Source organism: Pelodiscus sinensis, chromosome 7 (genome assembly GCF_049634645.1).
Source record: "Pelodiscus sinensis isolate JC-2024 chromosome 7, ASM4963464v1, whole genome shotgun sequence".
In the NCBI taxonomy this organism is placed as follows: Eukaryota; Metazoa; Chordata; order Testudines; family Trionychidae; genus Pelodiscus; species Pelodiscus sinensis.
Window position 1 is genome coordinate 70,774,666 of NC_134717.1, and position 18,336 is coordinate 70,793,001.

Genomic DNA, 18,336 nt, shown 5'->3' on the forward strand with positions numbered 1-18,336 from the left:
CCAACTGAGCAGAACGTGTGGCATTTACTGCTCTAATGGGACATGAAAAAAGTTCACCTGGCGAGTCCCCCACCACTGCAAGATCACCCTCACTGCTGCTGGATGGAGCAACCATTTTTGGTAAGATGAGACCGTCCTGCTGAGGCCATCTGCAAACACACTCCTGGCCTGAGGCAGCTGTGCAGCTATCCGATGGAAGGCATGCTGCACACAGAAGACCCAAAGACTGAGAGCTTCTTGGCAAAAAGCCGACGACCTGGCTCTGCCCTACCTATTCATGAAAAACATCATTGCAGTATTATCCCTAGATCGTGCCTGTTGGGGAATTGATGCCCACTACATTTAGACAGCCTCTAAAATACTGATGCATGAACGCAGCACTCAAGAAGCGCCACGGCCAACCCTATGGATACCATTAAGGCAAAATCTCTTACAGCCAAACATGTAGGGGGGTCATGTATACCTAGAATGGAATTGACATGAACATGCACTTTATTGACATAAAGTGCAGCAGGGGAGATTTAGATTGGACATTAGGAAAAAATTCCTAACTGTCAGGGTGGTCAAACATTGGAATAAATTGCCAAGGGAGGTGGTGGAATCTCCCTCTCTGGAGATATTTAAGAACAGGTTAGATAGACATCTGTCAGGGATGGTGTAGACGGAGCTTGGTCCTGCCTTGAGGGCGGGGGGCTGGACTCGATGACCTCTCGAGGTCCCTTCCAGTCCTATGATTCTATGATTCTATGCACTTCAAGAAGAAATGTAAGATATCTGTAAGAGCTCTCGATAGTGCCTGTGATCCTGAAGTGGAGATGGTAAATACACCTCATTTGGAGAGAAGAATGAGACAAGCCATCAGGACCGTCATAAACATCACAATCTCTTCTCCCTCGTGCTCCAAAAGAGACCGGTTAATGTGAGCTAGGAGAAGGAGGTAGACTTCTTGCATGGACGGTTAGTAATTTAAGAATTGAATTCCTGGGGCCCCAATCATGCCCGCATGAAGCACCAGCCGATGTGAATGGGGGGACACCCCAAGCACTGGGTACCACCCGTCATCTGAATGGGATGGAAAACAAATCTGGTGGCGCTTCTATCAGGACTAGCTTCTGTATGTGCAGTTTATGGTTTGTCTGGAACCTCCAACACTGACAATGAAATCCAGTTCAACCACTGGAGTTGTTGGTACTTGTAAACAAGGCTCTTGGAGGGAATAGGGAATCTACCCCATGTCTTTGATGTAATTTCTTCCTCCAGCTGTTGCTTAATATGGTCAGGCATAAAATGAGAGAAGATTGAGGATGTGGGAGGTATATGAGGAGATCGTCTAGTGAGGCACAAGCCTTGCACTGTTCCAGAGCGTGGGGTGGGGGAGAGGTATTTGTGGTTGGGATTGATGGATCCAACATCTCCCTGACTATAGCAGATATCAAGTACATCTGAAGATGGGCCAATACCTGTGCAGAGTTTACTCTGGAGCTCTGCAAGTGGGTGCCAGTCAGAAGCAAAGCTCATACCAAAAAAACGGTTCTCCCTTCACTTATGCTGAGGAAGTTTAAGCAAATGTAAGTCCTTGGTAGCTGCACTTGAGGACTCACCTAACTTGAACAGTTGGGAAGGGGTCTTTTCTTCTAGGAGCAGAATTTGAAGATGATCTGTCCATATGCTTGTGAGAATGCCCTATGATCACGAGACACCCAATGAATTAACTCTTTGGACTTAGCCGTTGTTGTTCCAGACCTCATTTCTGGAGGGATGCTGCTTTTCTACTCAGTTCAGTGTACAGGGATGTTCACCCCGCCCAGATTCTACAGAGGTCTCATGTCCTTCTCCATGAGATTCTTTGTTACTTGGAGCACTCAATCCTCACAGGTTTGGAGAGGGAAGGAATGAGAGATGCTGCACTAAGCAGAGCTCCAAACCTCACCAAGACAGCAAAGGTAAAGTAAATTCCCTCTAAAACGCCACTTAAATTAAACAACGTTGTGCAGAGCGATAAATATTTTATTAGTAGTACTTTGAGATGACCTGCTTAGCCACTAGTTTAGCCACTTTTGAGAAATGTCCAGACTGGAGCTAATAAAACATATCATCAAGTGCTATTCTGTCTATAATAGGTACGTATAAAGATCCATCCTGCAAGAGGCTCAGACCCTAAAAGGGTTTGTAATCGGCCCTCTATACCAGTGGTTCCCAACCTGTAGTCCATGACAGTACTGCAGGGGGTCCGTGAAAAGTTTAAAAATAAGGATTGGGCCAAGTGCTGTGGGACCAATCCTTACTTTTCTTTTTCTTTTCTTTATTTTCCTTCCTTTTTTTTTCCGTTTCTTTTTTTTCCTCCCCCTGTGAGGGGAGTCTGTGAAATTTTAATAGATTGAAAAGGGGTCCGTATGCTTGAAAAGGTTGGGAACCACTGCTCTATATAAATATTAGGTTTAAAAATAATGCAAAAATCAAGTACCACAACATTAGAAAATGCTAAAATTAACATCATTCGCCAACTTTAATTCAGTATTTACATTATACCGAGAGTCTTGCACAAGATCACATAGTAAGTCTGTAGCAAAATCAGGATCAGACGATCCAGCTCTCCTGAGTCTTAGTCTTGATCTCTATGCACAAGAGAACTTAACTTCTTACAACCTTTTGCCTTATTCCCTCTCCATTCTGTTCACTGAACAAAGCAGGGTAGAAGAGTCTCTGATCATGTCATTACAAACTGTAACATTACTAGAGATTGCATCAGACTGTGGAGGGCAGAATCCTGTCCTAAAAAGGAAGCACAGTTCCCCCCTCCTCCCCTGCCTTGCAGGGGAATTCTCAGGTTATTCAAAGAAAACATTTGTCAGCTATCCCAGAATATGGCACATCAGAGGTGGAAAGCAGAGGAAAGTGCATGGTAGGAGTAAGGAAGCATTTCAGCAAATCCTCATTTGTCATAGCTGCTCCTCACGGACATCATAAATTAGATCTCCTCTAAATTGTGCTAAGTGAAATGTTGGTCCCTGACTAACACTAAATAAGGGAAGTGGAAAGATGGCTTAGATCCACCTTCTCAACCCCCTTCCTCAATTGCAGTGAAGATAAACTAAGTGCAGCCAAGAAATGGGCCCCTGATATTTGCATACTCATAGAAACATAAAAATAGCTTGTAGCCATGATATAATTGACTCAAAGCCTTCTAGTAAAAACACCACAGTTCAAGAGCTTTGTAATCAACTTTGTAATTTTGTCAATTATGAAGAATTTTTACCCTTCTTGATCTATAGTCCCATGGTGTCTATGGCAAAACAGTATATTTAGGAGCGCACGCATGCACGCACACACACACTTGTTTTGCTAAGTTAAATCACTTACTTGCTTCAATACTTCCCTAGTAGATGTAAATTTCCGCAAAAAACAAGCATGCTACTACTGTGATTTTGGTGAAAAAAATCTGTATGCAAGGGCCCTCCTGTGGTTTAATGGGGTTACTGCCATTTAATAGCATCAGATAAAATCCTATCAGAGTATTAGTATAATCAAATCAGATCTTTGCTTGTACAATGAAGACCATCATTGACTTTTCAAAAGATAAGAATGTCTTTTTGTTTACATGTGGATATCACACTGGCAGAACCATTAAACTGTTGACAAAATAATGTTGGAGTGGAATGATCCTGTGTGATCCTGAAATCCTTGTTATCCAAGTTTTAGGAGGAGCAGTTCAGACTTACCTCACCAGCACTGTGGCTGCGCTGTCTGGTTAAGTGCTGTCGATGCACTAATGCACTAGTGGGCCTGCTACTCTGCAAGGGAAGCCGTGGGTCAATGAATGTGGTGGTGCGGGAATTGTGGTCAACAAAAAAAGCCTAGAAGAGAAAAAAAGAAGATTTCAGAATCAATTTCACTGTAATTTAGGACTTTCCTAACTACACTTCCTTGTAGTAAGTACACGTGTGGGAGGGAACGTGTGTTTGAGTTAAAGCATAGGTTCCAGTCACTGCTTTGAGACTTGGAGAAATTGCCTCGCTGTGCGTCAGTGTTGCCCTCTGTAAAACAAGGATGTACTGTAATGTCTCTGCCTCACAGGAGATGTATGAGGCATTCGTGTTTATACAGCATTTTGTGATTCCCTGAGAGGCAGCAACATAAAAATACCAAGACAGATCATGACTGTTCTTCAAGAAAAGAGGGTGTGAATGTCTAACAGAAGTTACATCAGCACATTTACCTGTCCATTTCATCTATAAGCATCTAAATGAATGCCACACACTGGCAACAGCACGGCACTTTAACAAGCTTTTTACCACGTAAATACAGATGGGTGTGTACACGTGTCAAGTATATGATTATGTTCTAGGACACAATGTGATTATAGGTTAAAAGGCATGTTCACTGTCCTTTTGCTAGAGCTATTCTAGGTAGGCCAATGTACAGAGTTGATCAGGGATACCTAGAAGATGATGCCAATAATATAAACAAAGGAATTCAAGACAGGCCCTATGGTTTCCTGGGATATGGGAAAAAAAAACCCAAGCACTGGCTGGTGAGCCATTTGCTGAGACACGACCATGGGATCATGGATCCTAAAACCAAAAACCTTCAAGCTGTAATACAATTAAAGCAAAACCAACCAACCAAACAAACCAAACCCTCTGAACCCTCTGTATTCCAAGCTTTTTAAAGTTGTTCTAGTTTTAGTGTCACGCTTGGGAAATACTTCCCTGCCAGCAATTCTCATGCTGTAGGGATTCCCAGATACTGAAGGAAAATGTGCCACTATAGGGGGAAGAGGATGTCCAGACAGAGTAGCTTCCCAGCTGATCCCAGGGCAGGTATATAGGCTCCAAAGGGAAGCAGTTTCTCCGATCTGTTCAATGTCACTTCCTGGCTATGAGCACTAGTTGCTGTTTTGTAGTTCTGACAGAATGCTGGGGTTTCAGCTCCAGCCCCTGCTACTGATTCTGGGCGTACTCCCACTCTAGCCTGTTTCCACACTAATCAGTCTCTGCTCCAGTCTGCATCTGCTCCTGTCCAGCTGGCTAACCTGCCATTCTGACAGCCTTCTCCTCAGCTGGGTGTTTTGGCTGTTGAGGAGAAAAATGATTATTTATCTTCTTAGAAGTGTCATTCCTCGAGATGCGTTGCACACGTCTATTCCATTGTGCATGGGGGTGTGGACTGTGGAATAGGTCTCATGCACTAGCGCCAGCAAATTTTTGCTAGTGTTATCGGTAAAGATAACCTTGCTCCCCTGTGCCTGGATCCAAAGCGATAAAGGGTGGAGCCCCTTCTCCACTTCCTTTGCACAAAAATCACAGAAGGATAGACTTCAATGTGTTGGGGAAGGAGGGTAGGTCACAGAATGACTATATGCAACCAGGGCCGGCCCGAGTCATTTGTGCGCTCCGGGAGCACGGCGCCGCCCTCGGGAGTGTGACGCATGCGCGGCCCCGACCCCGGACACACAGTGCCCCCGCCCCTAGGTGCCCAGCGCATGCATGGCCCCGCCCCGGGCACGCAGCGCATGTGTGGCCCCGCCTCCAGAGCATGCGAGGTGATGCCCCGCCCGGCCAGGCAGCCCCGGGCGGTCGCCCGTGTGGCCCGTACCTTGGGCCGGCTTTGTATGTAACACACCTTGAAGAGCGACAGTTACAAAAAGCAGAGGGGGTAGCCACGTTAGTCTTTCAGCAAAAACGAAGTCCTGTGGCACCTCAAAAAAAACATTTATTTGAGCAAATGTTTTCATGGGCTGGAGCCCACTTTGTCAGGTGCATGAAGTGGAAACTTCAATCTGGCATGCAAAGATGGGACTGTTATATTACTATTTAGAGGACCAACAAAATTAGGTTAATTTTGTTGCGCTGTTTCAGGGTGGAAATATTCTCTGAGTCAGAGATGGTAAAAATAGGCTTGCAGGTCACTGCAGAGCTGTATCATACTCATGTGGGTGGTGGGGCTGAAAGAGAGTGAGTTATGACAGATTCTTCTGCTGGGCTGAGTGTGTAGCTGGATAGATTAATAAAACTGTTTAAGATGACATAAGTCTCCTTGTTGTAGTTACAAGAAGGTAAATAATAGTTTTTCCTTTTTTAGATTATTACATATGTCTGTTCCAGTGGATTATTACATATGTCTGTTCCAGTGGATTATTACATACGTCTGTTTCAGTCTGTTCCCAAGCTTTTTTCAATGGAGATGTGGTTCAGGGTCTCATGTGAGGAGTGCCGGGCTGCTTTTCCAACATTCATCTCATCCCTTGATGCAGTTATAATCTCATAATATCTAACAAAGTTACATACACATCACTATTCTATAAATGTCAACAATAGGATCAATTCCACAAATGTGCTCTACAGGTTGGACCACCCTGGTCCAGCACCCTTGGGACCTGACTGGTCCCAAATAAGTGATTTTTCTGGACCCAGGAGGTCATTTTTTGGTCCCTGCCACTAGCCCTCCAAGCCTTCTTCCTCTCCTGGCCCAGCTGCCAGCCTCCCAGCCAGCTTCCTCTCCCCACCACTGTCTGCACTGCTCAGCTGGCTTCCGGCTTGAGTGCAGAGGTGAGAAACACCAGCATCCAGTGGGGCAGGAAGCAGTCTGTCCTACTTGTCCCATTCTTTGTCTCTGTCTAGATGCTGGTCTGTGAAATACACTGTAATCTTCTTCGCTGCCACTGGCCTAATATTTGTGTCTTGAAGACAAATATCCACATACCCACCAACTTCCAAGGTCCCACACAGTCATTCTCCCTCTACAACACAAGATGTATTAATCCCATATGTGCTACTTTTTATTATGTTTTAACATATTTATAAGGTGACAGCAGGTAAACAAATCCTGAGCTAAGGCGCAGAAAAATATACTTCAAAATAAAGAGCTGCCTATGAGGCTGTAGTCGGTGTTTCCTCTAATTCTTATTACAGCTGCATTAGTCACAATCACCAAGGATCAGAGAGAGAAATCCAGTATTTAATTTCCCCTATGGAGGCTATAAGTAGTTCCTACTGAACTTGACATGGAGTTACTCATTCTTCAGTGAGTTCCTGACTTCGGTTTAGAGTCCGTTTTTATTCCTTTCAGGTGTTAAGTACATTATTCATGTAGACACGCAAACATTCCTGTCTGAACATTGTTGGGTTAGTTGGACTATGCAAAGGGGAAAATATCATTCTAGGCAGCTCTATTATAATGAAAGGCCACAGAAAATTCCCAATGATAGCTTCAACTTACTTTTTAGTTTACTAATTTAGCATTTGATATTCAGGACACTGTCACAGTCACACAAATATAACTGTAATTGTCCCTTCTTCAGTAGTAGTCAATAATACAATTTTCCTAAAGAAAGAATCATATCCTGTCGTGGTACGCCCACATCTTGAATACTGCGTACAGATGTGGTCACCTCATCTCAAAAAAGATATATTGGAATTGGAAAAAGTTCAGAATAGGTCAATAAAATGATTAGGGTTTTGGAATGAGTCCTATACGAAGAGAGATTAAAAAGACTGGGGCTTTTCAATTTAGAAAAGAGGACACAAAGGGGGGATATGATAGCGGTCTATAAAATCATAACTGGTGTGGAAAAAGTGAATAGGGAAAAGTTATTTATTTCTTCCCATAACATAATAACTAAGAATCACCAAATGAAATTAATAGGTAGCAGGTTTAAAACAAACAAAAGGAAGTTTTCTTTACACAGCGCAGAGTCCATCTGTGGAACTCCTTGCCAGAGGAGGTTGTGAAGACCGGGATTTTAACAGGGTTGAAGAAAGAACTAGATACATTTATGGAAATTAGGTCCATCAATGGCTATTAGCCAGGATGGGTAGGAATGGTGTCCCTAGCCTCTGTCAGAGGCTTGAAATGGATGACAGGAGAGGAATCACTTGATGATTCTCTGTTCTGTTCAGGTAGCCATCTGGGACATCTGGCATTAGCCACTGTCAGAAGATGGGATGCTGGGCTAGATGGTCTGACTCAGTATGGCTGTTCTTATGTTCTTATGCAATATCACACTAACTTATAAGAAAAGAAAACTAATGTAGGAACCACAGAGCAAATGTAAACTCTTACTTGTGAAATAAACATGATTTTCTGACAATGAGCATTTTTAATTCAAATAATTAATTATAAAGGTCCTAATTCTTTTAAAGTGGCCAAACTATAAACTTAAATCTAAAAGGCCTTACAGTGCAATCAATCAAAAGAATTAATTTCTCCCAGTATTTATGGCCAGCATTGAATCCCACAGAAGGCAACTTTATGATATATTTGCCACGTCTGAATAATAATAATCTGGTCTGAATGCAATCAATCAATCTCATCTTATTTCCAAAGCTGATCAATATTGGGTCTATTTAGTACTTGGATGAGGGACCAACAGGGAAGACCAGAAGCAATTATGAAAGAAGTAGAAATATCCCATTCTATAGAAGTTTTAAATTACAGTATGGATTCTAATACTGAATGCAGAAAAGTTATAAAATGCTCTACTAAATGCTTTTTCATAATGGTTAATATTACTCATTTCTTTCCTCAACACAGATAGAGTGTAATACTTGGTGCTTGGGAGAGGAAGGAAAAAGAACAGTCAGAGTAGCACCCACCTTTACTGGAGATTCATCTGCATCTCTGCTCCTTTTAAGAGCAAATGCTTCGATCCCATCATTACAAAGATAAAATGCAACCAGCACTACATATGTGTTCCAAGTACCTTGCCCTGATGGTCGTGCTTCATCTCCCATCCTCTCGGCAGCTCCAGCTGTTTGTTAGCAAACATATTGAGGAAGCCCACCAAATCTCGATTATGCTGATAGCGCTCAAAATGATGGGTGTCCCGCCGGACTTTGGTGATCATGTGCTTCAAACACGTGTTATTTGTAAACATGCGGTAGGCACTCTGAAAAATTCAGAATGAAATAATTTCAGGGAAGTGCTTTTGAAGCTAAACATCTACATAGACAGACTATCAGTCCAACAGTTGGGTGAGCAGCCTATGTTTTAATGAATTGATCATAACTTGAGCTCCAAAGCAGTAAAGATATTAAGCCCAAGTTCAGTGGGCACTGGTTTTGCCTAGGAGCAAATAGGAAGTCAATAGGACTGCTTACATTATTTAAAGTTATGCCTGTGCTTAACTGGGGGTCTCAATGATTAGATAAATAGTTAGCAATATGGAAGAATGGACATTACAGAAAGACTAGCAGAATGGGAAGAGTTATGAAATAAATACTTCCCAATCTATGTCATCATAAATGTTAATTCTTGAGGCATTTTCCAAGGTATCTATTTTAATTAAGAAAAATATTTCGCTTTTTCCTTGCAAAGGCAGCCTCTCTAATGTAAATGTATGTCCTAAAACTCTAATAAATTTTGAAGGAAACTGTCTCCAGCTGAACAGAAGCCAGAGTGGGCATGGGGGGACTAGGGCCCGCCACCCTGCCCTCCCCAAGTAAACGTCCTAGCCCCTAGACCATGCCGGAACCCTCCTCACCACCTCACCTTCAGAACGCCCTTTATCCCGCCTTCTGATGAGGCAGCCATTGCTTGATGGGTTGTACCCTCAAACGTTCATGACACCGTCTACATATTTTGTTAGTCTTTAGGGTGCTGCTAGACTGTTTGCTGTTTTTTAATTTTTTTCTGTTCACCCAGTGAGGTGCAAACTATATTGCTCAGTATTCTACTTCACTGATGTTCATGTAGTTGTGACTGCTTCTTTTAGCAGTAAAGTTGGCCTAAACCACAGAGACTTCACCTTACTTTCCTAAGTATTCTCTTATGGATGATACATATGGAATAACATCTTCTAATTAGCCATTGGGCCTGGCAACAAAACTGATAAAGTGTATTAGAGTTTGAAACTATATGTTTTATGGGAAACATACCAGAGATTTACATTAACATTGTTTCTACCTACTTGGATTCTAAAATGATATTTATATGCTTTATTGTAGCTCTACATAAACAAAAAGAATGAGTCTCAGACATATATATGACTTTTTTTTTCAATCAAACAAAACAGACCTCTGCCTTGTAAACTAAAGATGTAGCTGACTGGAATGATACAATTAAATTAACACTGCCCAGTAGTTTTAAAGCCACTGAATTTAAAGATGAGTGCTTGCAGACAATGAAGTATTCATTACATTATTTCTATTTATAATGTGAAAGGAAAAATACTGAATAGAAAAATTATTTAGAAAGAGGCCACTAGAGAATAAATGGGGAATAAATTAAATATGGGGGAAAACATTACAAGAGGCCTGTTTTATTAAATGATTTCTAATGTCCTTTTATATAAAATATGTAAATATGAATATGCTCACTTAAATCCTCAAAATAGTGTAACTTGAGTGGTGCACAGAACTAGCCATTTACAGTTACAATTTCACTCTATAGGTGGATCACCTGTTGTAAGAAGCAAGTTAGTTATTTTTAAAATAAGAAGACTGGACAAACAGGTAAGCTAAAAGTAAAAATTGTAGACACTGTAATGCTTCTAGGGGCAGCTTTTATATCACGCTCAGCTTCAAAATAATGTACCAGAGATATATTACGGATTAGCTATATCTGCCTAAATACACTTAGGCTGTGTCTACATTGGTGCAATCTTGTGCAAAAGCAGCTGCTTTTGTGCCAAAACTTGCTGCCTGTCTACACTGTCCGCGAGTTCTTGCACAAAAACACTGACGTTCTAATGTACGAAATCAGTGCTTCTTGCGCAAGAACTATGATGCTCCCGCTCAGGAATAAGCCCTTTTGAGCAACTGTTCTTGCGCAAGAGGCAGGGTGTAGACAGGCAACATGAATTTCTTGCGCAAGAAAGCCCTATGGTTAAAATGGCCATCAGAGCTTTCTTGCGCAAGAAAGCATTTACACTGGCATGGATGATCTTGCGCAAAAGCACATCTCTTGCGCAAAGGCACATGCCAGTGTAGACGCTCTCTTCTGGAAGAGTTTTTGCACAAGAACCCTTCCGCAAAAGAGTTCTTGCGCAAAATCATGCTAGTGTAGACGTAGCCCTACTTGTGAATACTGTATCCCATCATGTCTGTAGACTATAAGCTGTTCAGGGCAAAGATTTATTGGTTTAGCACCTTTCCTCTATTGTGTAATGCCATGTATACTTACAATGTAGTATACAACAATAGCCATTACAAAGTCAATACATTCCTAGATTTAGATATGAAAATGCAGATATTCATAAGGAAAACAGAGAGACCACAGATGTGCCCATATTTAACAATGTATATTTATAAAATTGCATGCCAATATTCACTATACTCACAGGGTTAGAATGCAGCACTGTAAAGAACTCTGGGCTGATAAGGAATTTCACCGGAGGAGACTGTAGCAATAAAGTTAGCCTGGATCTGGAGGTAGAGTGAGGCAGCACATTCTCCCTTCGAAAATCTAACAACAAAGTGAGTGGCAAAGATTTCCAGCAATAACCTTTAACAAAACATCACTACAAACTACACTGATTCACATTATACATTCATGATAAGCCCTTGATGGATATTTCTCTCAGTTCTTAGCACATTCTCTACATAAGAGTATCTCAAATAGCCCTAATTTATCAATGGATACATACTGAAGGTAGCTGAGGTTTCCTAGATGATAACATAGTAATAGTTATCTAACATTTACTTTTAAATTATTTCTGATGCAAAATATACAGACGTGTCACTCTTACAAATCGATATTTACCCACTGCCACCACACAGGGGTACTTGGAATACTACAGCCATATTCCTACAAGCAGAAAAGAAGGTAACTTTGATATGTCAGGTATCATATGTCACTGCAGACAAATGATGATTTTTAATGCCACTGTGAATATGTCCTGTGCACGTAAAAGCAATGTCATTCGTTATATATTTTACTTCTCCTATTAAAAGACAACCAGCAACCAAGCACTGCTCAGTTATAGTGTTTAGTCAAAATGCTCACACAAAGGAGGAAAGAAAAGGTTTGGTAAGGAAACTGATTTCAGTTCCATGTGATATGACAAACAGGTGTCCTCTTGCAGTCCATTTTGCATATTGATTTCTCGCAAATATCATGAACTGGAGAAGAACCATGGGTATTGTTTCTTATATGTGTTTAAACTAGAAATGGCAACTAGTGAGGTCCTTTAAAAAAATAATTGGGATACAGATTTTAAAGTAGATGGGAGGTGGTAAACAAAGATTTGGATCACAATGATGATATCCAGAACTATTAGAAATCGTGCCATCTTCCATCCTTCTCAAGTGCATTCTTTTATGTGTGTGACAATATGTGTCAGGTCATCTTTCCTCACTAAATCTGGAGCCTCCAATTTGGAGGCCCACTGATGGGGAGGGAGAGGAGGCAGCAAAGGGAGCGACTGCCCCGGGGCTCAGTGATTTAAAAGGGCCAAGGGCTCCCGGCTTCTATTGCTGCTACTGTGGCAGCTGGAGTCCACGACACTTTAAATTGCAGCCAGAGCCCTGGGCGGAGGGGGGAGCAGCATGATATGGGCAGTGCTGAGGGCTGGCTACCCCAACCTCACCCTTTCCGACCAAGACTCTGCCCTTCTAGGAGCATAGAGTCACCTCCCTACCTTGCATAGGGACCGTCAATTCTGTCGGTCCCCTTCACCATCCGTAAATTACAAATAAGCTTTGTTAGGAAGAACACTGCACTGCAGCAATAAGAATACATAGCCTAGTAAAGAAGACAGAAAAAGGAGAAAGACAGGTGTTAAATGGGAATAAAAACTGATGGAAGAACAGGGATAAATGGGGTGAGAGAGAGAAGAGGGAAATGATGAGTATAAATGGAGAAAGATGGGGAACAAAACTAACGGGAGAGTGGAAAACAAAGGTGCTATTTGCAACAAATATTTCAAGCACTGAAGGGCTTCAGAAAAATGGAAGAGAGGAGAGATGAGTGAGAGAAGGCAAAGATTCTTGGCGCTACTGTTCATGCAGTACTGCCCTTAGTTCATCTCACTATTATATGTCCATCATTGGGCTGCTTCCTGGTTCTCAGATGACAGTCTCATCACTTCTTTTGTGAAAGTCAGTAGTGGAACATCTAATTAAATTCTTGGCACCTCTAGCAATCCTTCTTCCCACCCACTGCCAACAGTGAAGTCCTGCACTGAAAGAGACCCTGACTGTTGTCTTCAAAAGGTTAACTTTAACAATGCAAAAGTCTTCAGTAAGGAAAAAGATTACTGAATTTCAGACTTGAAATTGCCGGACAAAAACAGAGGACTCATGTTACTTTCCGGGTATATAATTCTGCTGGTCTAATTCATTCAGGGCTCATCTTCCCTGACCTTAGGAACAGAAGCAGCATTGGTAATGAGCTCAGAAGTCAAGAGAAGGGGGAATTCATATTAAAAGAGAAATTGCTACAGATTAGCCTGGTGATCACTATATGCCACCATTAAAAATAAGAATTAAAAAAGTTGGCAACTGCAGAGTATTTTTATGTAAGATAATACAATTTTTCTGCAAATGACCTACGTTAGCCATTTATATTGCTTCCTGCTGTGATAATGTAAAGAAACACATACACAATTCTTGAACATGTTGAGTGAATAAGTCCTAATAAGCTGAGCCATAGCCTGCATAAACAGGAAAGTCAATGACAGCAAACCGTGATCCAGTTCTATGCAGACAGAAAGTAGGGCTGTCCTTATCTCACTCCTGCTAATTGGCCAATTGGATGAACTCTCCATTGACAGACACCAATTCTATTTTTACCTGCATTAGAATGTTGGAAGTCAGTATCCTCTCCAGTTCCATCAATGGCATGTGGGTGCTCTTCCGGCCTTTCATTAGTCATTGTTCGACGAATACTCTGGTATCTAGAATAACAAGACATACACTATATGGTGAATATACCCTACAGCTGGGTCTAGGGAATCCCAGCCCATCCAGCCTAAAATCCACTATTGTCTCTGATTATTCACAGCCATTTGTGGCCTGACTTTTTGTGGCTCCTTACCCACTGTTTGTGGCCAGGCTGCCTTGAACATTCATGAACGAGAGATACTAGTAACCTGCATCCAGATTCAGGGGGACATTCTGAAGAACCACACTTAAGACCCGGTGGACCACAAACGGCAGCATGGATCAACTTGTGGTAGCATCGGGGGCCTAATCTTCACACTGGCTTGTAAAATTCCAAGCACACGTTTGGTACTATAATCTTAATAATCACTGACAACAACAATTCTCACCGGCGATTCAGCTGCTCCATTTGCTGTATAGAATTTGACCTCTGTAGGATTTGTGGGGCTGGGGGAGCTGTGGGTCGCTGCCATGTTGTTGTTCTGTTTACATGATCCACATAGAATATCCTTCCATGGCTGTCGATCCGTGCCTCCCAGTCTGAATATCAATAAATCATTATGAAGTATGAGTTCTTTAATATTTGCTTTTTATCTACACCTTTTGTCCTGAGTTTCTATTTCTCTTCTACAAGATTCCTTTGATCCAGTACTTTCTGATCGCCCTCTGTTTACATGACTCAGCTAAAAACCCAGGCTTCCCTCAGGGTACGTCTAGACTACATGGCTCCGTCGACGGAGCCATGTAGATTTGTTGGTTTGGAAAAGGGAAATGAAGCCGCGATTTAAATGATCGCGGCTTCATTTACATTTACATGGCTGCCGCGTTGAGCCGACAAACAGCTGATCAGCTGTTTGTCGGCTCGCGCGCTAGTCTGAACGTTCCCCCTGTCGACATCAAAGCCCTTTGTCGGCAGCCCCGGTAAACCTCATTCCACGAGGAATAACGGGGCTGCCGACAAAAGGCTTTGATGTCGACAGGGGGAACGTCCAGACTAGCGCGCGAGCCGACAAACAGCTGATCAGCTGTTTGTCGGCTCAGCGCGGCAGCCATGTAAATGTAAATGAAGCCGCGATCATTTAAATCGCGGCTTCATTTCCCTTTGCCTATGTGTCTAATCTACATGCCTCTGCCGACAGAGGCATGTAGTCTAGACACAGCCTCAGATGTTAGTCTGCAAGTCAATCTCCCACTGTACTGAGTTTTTACAGTTTTCTAATATGGCGTATCCAACAGGTGCTGATGCTCCACTGAGAAAAGAGTATGTGACTCTCAGTGTCTGTGTGTTTACACCTTTCGCACAACTACAACGATGTTTTGTACAAAACATGCTTGAGTAGTATCATTTGAACATCACCACTGCACTGATCAATAATATCATCGTATGTGACAATGCTGTATGTTAAATTATGGCTACTCATTGATACTATGCTTTAAAGTCTGACAAAAAGCTATTTAAACCAGGCATGCCCCAGAGGAGTAGATAAACAGGTTTTGTCCAGAAATGAAGAAAGACGGTGACATCTCAAACCAGGGATAGCTAAATTCAATGGGCTATTTATTACATCAGATGTGGTAGCAGGAAGAGATTATTTGTACTTTAGCAATCAGCAACAGAGGAGGAACCAGACCCCATGGCTCCTTTACTTTTCATGAACTAATGAACTTTGCTTGGGGCACGCCTAGACTTGCTTTCACTTTAGAAAGAAGATATGCAAATTCGGTGTAAATGTGCTTTTCTTCTGATGGCTTTTTCGAAAGAGGTTCTTTCGAAAAAGAAAGTAGTCTATATGCCATTCTTTCGAGAAAAAACCCTCTTTTGAAAGAACCGTGTAAACCTCATTTTTTTAGGAAGAAGGTTTCTTTCGAAAAAGGGTTTTTTTCTTGAAAGAACCGCATCTAGACTACTTTCTTTTTCAAAAGAACCTCTTTTGAAAAAGCCATCGGAAGAAGATATGCAGATTCATGCCAAATTTGCATATCTTATTTCGAAAATGAAAGCAAGTCTAGATGTACCCTTGGGGTTAGCTTTAAGAAAAATACATTTCTAGACAATATGAAAAAAGGGAGCGAGGTTATCTTTCACCTTAAGGCAATGACGAAACCAAGGGATTTGATCTCTGTGATGGGACAGTAAAAATATGGAAAGAAGACTGGGTGAGAGAAAGACCTTATTGAACAAAGACTGCTAGCTATGTTTTCACTTTGAGTTGCTTGAAATCTTTATTTTATTAAATTTGGTATCATGTAACCTGGGCTCTTCTGTGCATACATTAGTTTTATTTTTAATCTAAATGAACCAACTGTAGGGCTTGAACTGAAGTGACAGCTAACTCCAATTTAAGTAATGAGCTGCACGTTTGTCGCTTTAAAGGAGCAACAAACCTGACTTCTTTTTGCAGTGTGCCTGGAGAGGGCTGGATGCTTTCCAGAAGCCAGACGGTATTGGGAAATGCAGGTATTGGGGTCACGCTGCAGGTGGAAACCATGACTTGTGGAGACCAAAGAGGAGCAGTTGTGATGCAGGTGGGCTGCTGGCGTCAGAGTGCTGACCCAAGGCCACCCGGCACCAGATGCTGGGGAACGGCATGCTCGTCTGCTGGTGCCCAGGACATGAGCCACCACAGCAGAGCATTTAAGGCACTCAGGGTTGCAAGGCAGACATTGACACAACCCCACATTGCCGTGTGAATCCCAAATCAAACAATTTAAGATCTTTGTGTTCACTCACTTCATCTGTCAACTGCTGAATTATAGTCACTGATGTTTACCCAGGTCAGACGACCAGTTCCAGTTGCATGCACCAAATGAGCTCCATTTACACCAGGGGTGGGGAACCTTTTTTGGGTCAGGGGTCATTGGCCCACAGAAAAATCAGTCAAGAGCCGCACACAAGTGAGAAGAGGAGGGAAAAAAAGCCCTCATTGTGGCCCTCGACTGAGAAGGAGAAAGACACTCCCCACATTCCCCTCGCACACCAGACGTCAGGGAGTCAGCGGGGAGCATTGGAACACCAGCGCAGGTTCCCCAAAGGGGGCCAGGTCCAGGCAAGCTGAGGGCTGCATCCAGCCCCCGGGCCAGAGGTTCCACACCCCTGCTTTGCACCGTAACTTTCAGCTTCAAGCAGAACTTCAGTGGTGTATAAGCCACAGCTGGCCCTCTGAATTTCATCTTTGTAAAACAGAGGTGACCTTTGTAAATCTTAACTAGTGGTTTTGATTTTATGCCTAGTGGTCAGTTTTTCAGCTATCAATACCAATGGGCAGATTAGTTAATGTGTATTTCACTGTGATAATTACATGACATGCTTTTCTAGTGCTGCAATGTGTTACTATAACAAATGAAAAACACCTGCTAAGCATCTTTTAGCTGAATTCACATGCACAGCAGCATACTAACCAGAGACTGTGGAAAACAACCAGGCCAACGTCTAGGAAAGCATCAAACAAATGGTAGGAGAAACCCTCATGAAGAAGCTTGCTTACTTCTCAGGACAGGCACAGCCAATGGATCAAAAGTAATTAAGCCTGGTAAAACTAATTTTTTTGGAGTGCTGTAATCCCTTAGGGTGCATCTACACTACACGCTTATTTCAAAATAAGGTATTCCGGAAGAAATGCTCCAAAATAGCTTATTTCAAAATAGCAGCGTCTACTCTACAGAAAAGCCTCATAATTAGTCCAAGGCAGGCTTCCCTAATGTGGATGTGCTACCTCGACTTAGAGCCCCAGGAGGCACCGGGGAGTAATTAGTTTGAATGGTCCTGAGGAGGAGCTATTTTGAAATAGCAGCAATGGGGAGTCCGCACTACTGCTATTCCGAAATAGCTATTTTGGAATAGGCATTATTCCTCATGGGAGGAAATTTACAAAAGTCGGAATAAGCCATCTGTTATTTTGAATTTATTCTGAAATAATAGAATTGCTGTGTAGACGACTTGCGTTGTTATTTCGGAGTAACAACTGATATTCCGAAATAATGCTGCTGTGTAGATGCACCCTTATTTCGCTTTGCAAGAGGACTGCTGATTTAAGAATACACATTTTATATTCTAGTGAAAAAGGCCTTTCTAGAGAGAAATTTGCTTCTATTTAGCACATATATATTACACTGCTTCCAACTGAACCTGCAGCTGAATAGTTGTTCAATAAGGTCACAATCCGTCAAAGCATTTGTACATATGCTTAATTTTAACCATGTTACTAGTTCAATTTTCTTCAAGGTAAGTGCATTGAGATCTCAATGCCAATACTGAGGCATCCACACAGATTGCTGTCACCTTCAATCAATGTAAATGGATGTACATTTATTTACAAAATAAATATTTTAAAACAAAACATTGGAAGTACAGTGAATTTGCATAGTTTCTATGCAGTTAATGAAGACTTTATAATACCAGGTCATCTGCTTTTTGCTTTCCCTATTAACATAATGAGTAATTTCTAAAGTCAGCCTATGGCATATGCATATTATATCAATATTTTTTTTTCTAATTCCTTAACATAATCTATATGGC

At 41.9% G+C, this 18,336-nt stretch overlaps 1 protein-coding gene across 9 annotated transcripts in view; it reads right to left on the minus strand.

The window, feature by feature from the left end:
* HECW2 (HECT, C2 and WW domain containing E3 ubiquitin protein ligase 2) overlaps nucleotides 1-18,336 on the minus strand; it is a 309,520-nt gene that overhangs the window by 64,860 nt on the left and 226,324 nt on the right. For all 9 annotated transcript variants that reach the window (XM_075934226.1, XM_075934227.1, XM_006117907.4 and 6 more), the window contains 5 exons: nucleotides 14,210-14,360; nucleotides 13,731-13,834; nucleotides 11,279-11,403; nucleotides 8,702-8,887; nucleotides 3,720-3,854 (listed from right to left, as the gene is read on the minus strand). In XM_075934226.1, the coding sequence (XP_075790341.1) occupies nucleotides 3,720-3,854; nucleotides 8,702-8,887; nucleotides 11,279-11,403; nucleotides 13,731-13,834; nucleotides 14,210-14,360 (701 nt within the window). The remainder of the gene's footprint in view (nucleotides 1-3,719; nucleotides 3,855-8,701; nucleotides 8,888-11,278; nucleotides 11,404-13,730; nucleotides 13,835-14,209; nucleotides 14,361-18,336) is intronic.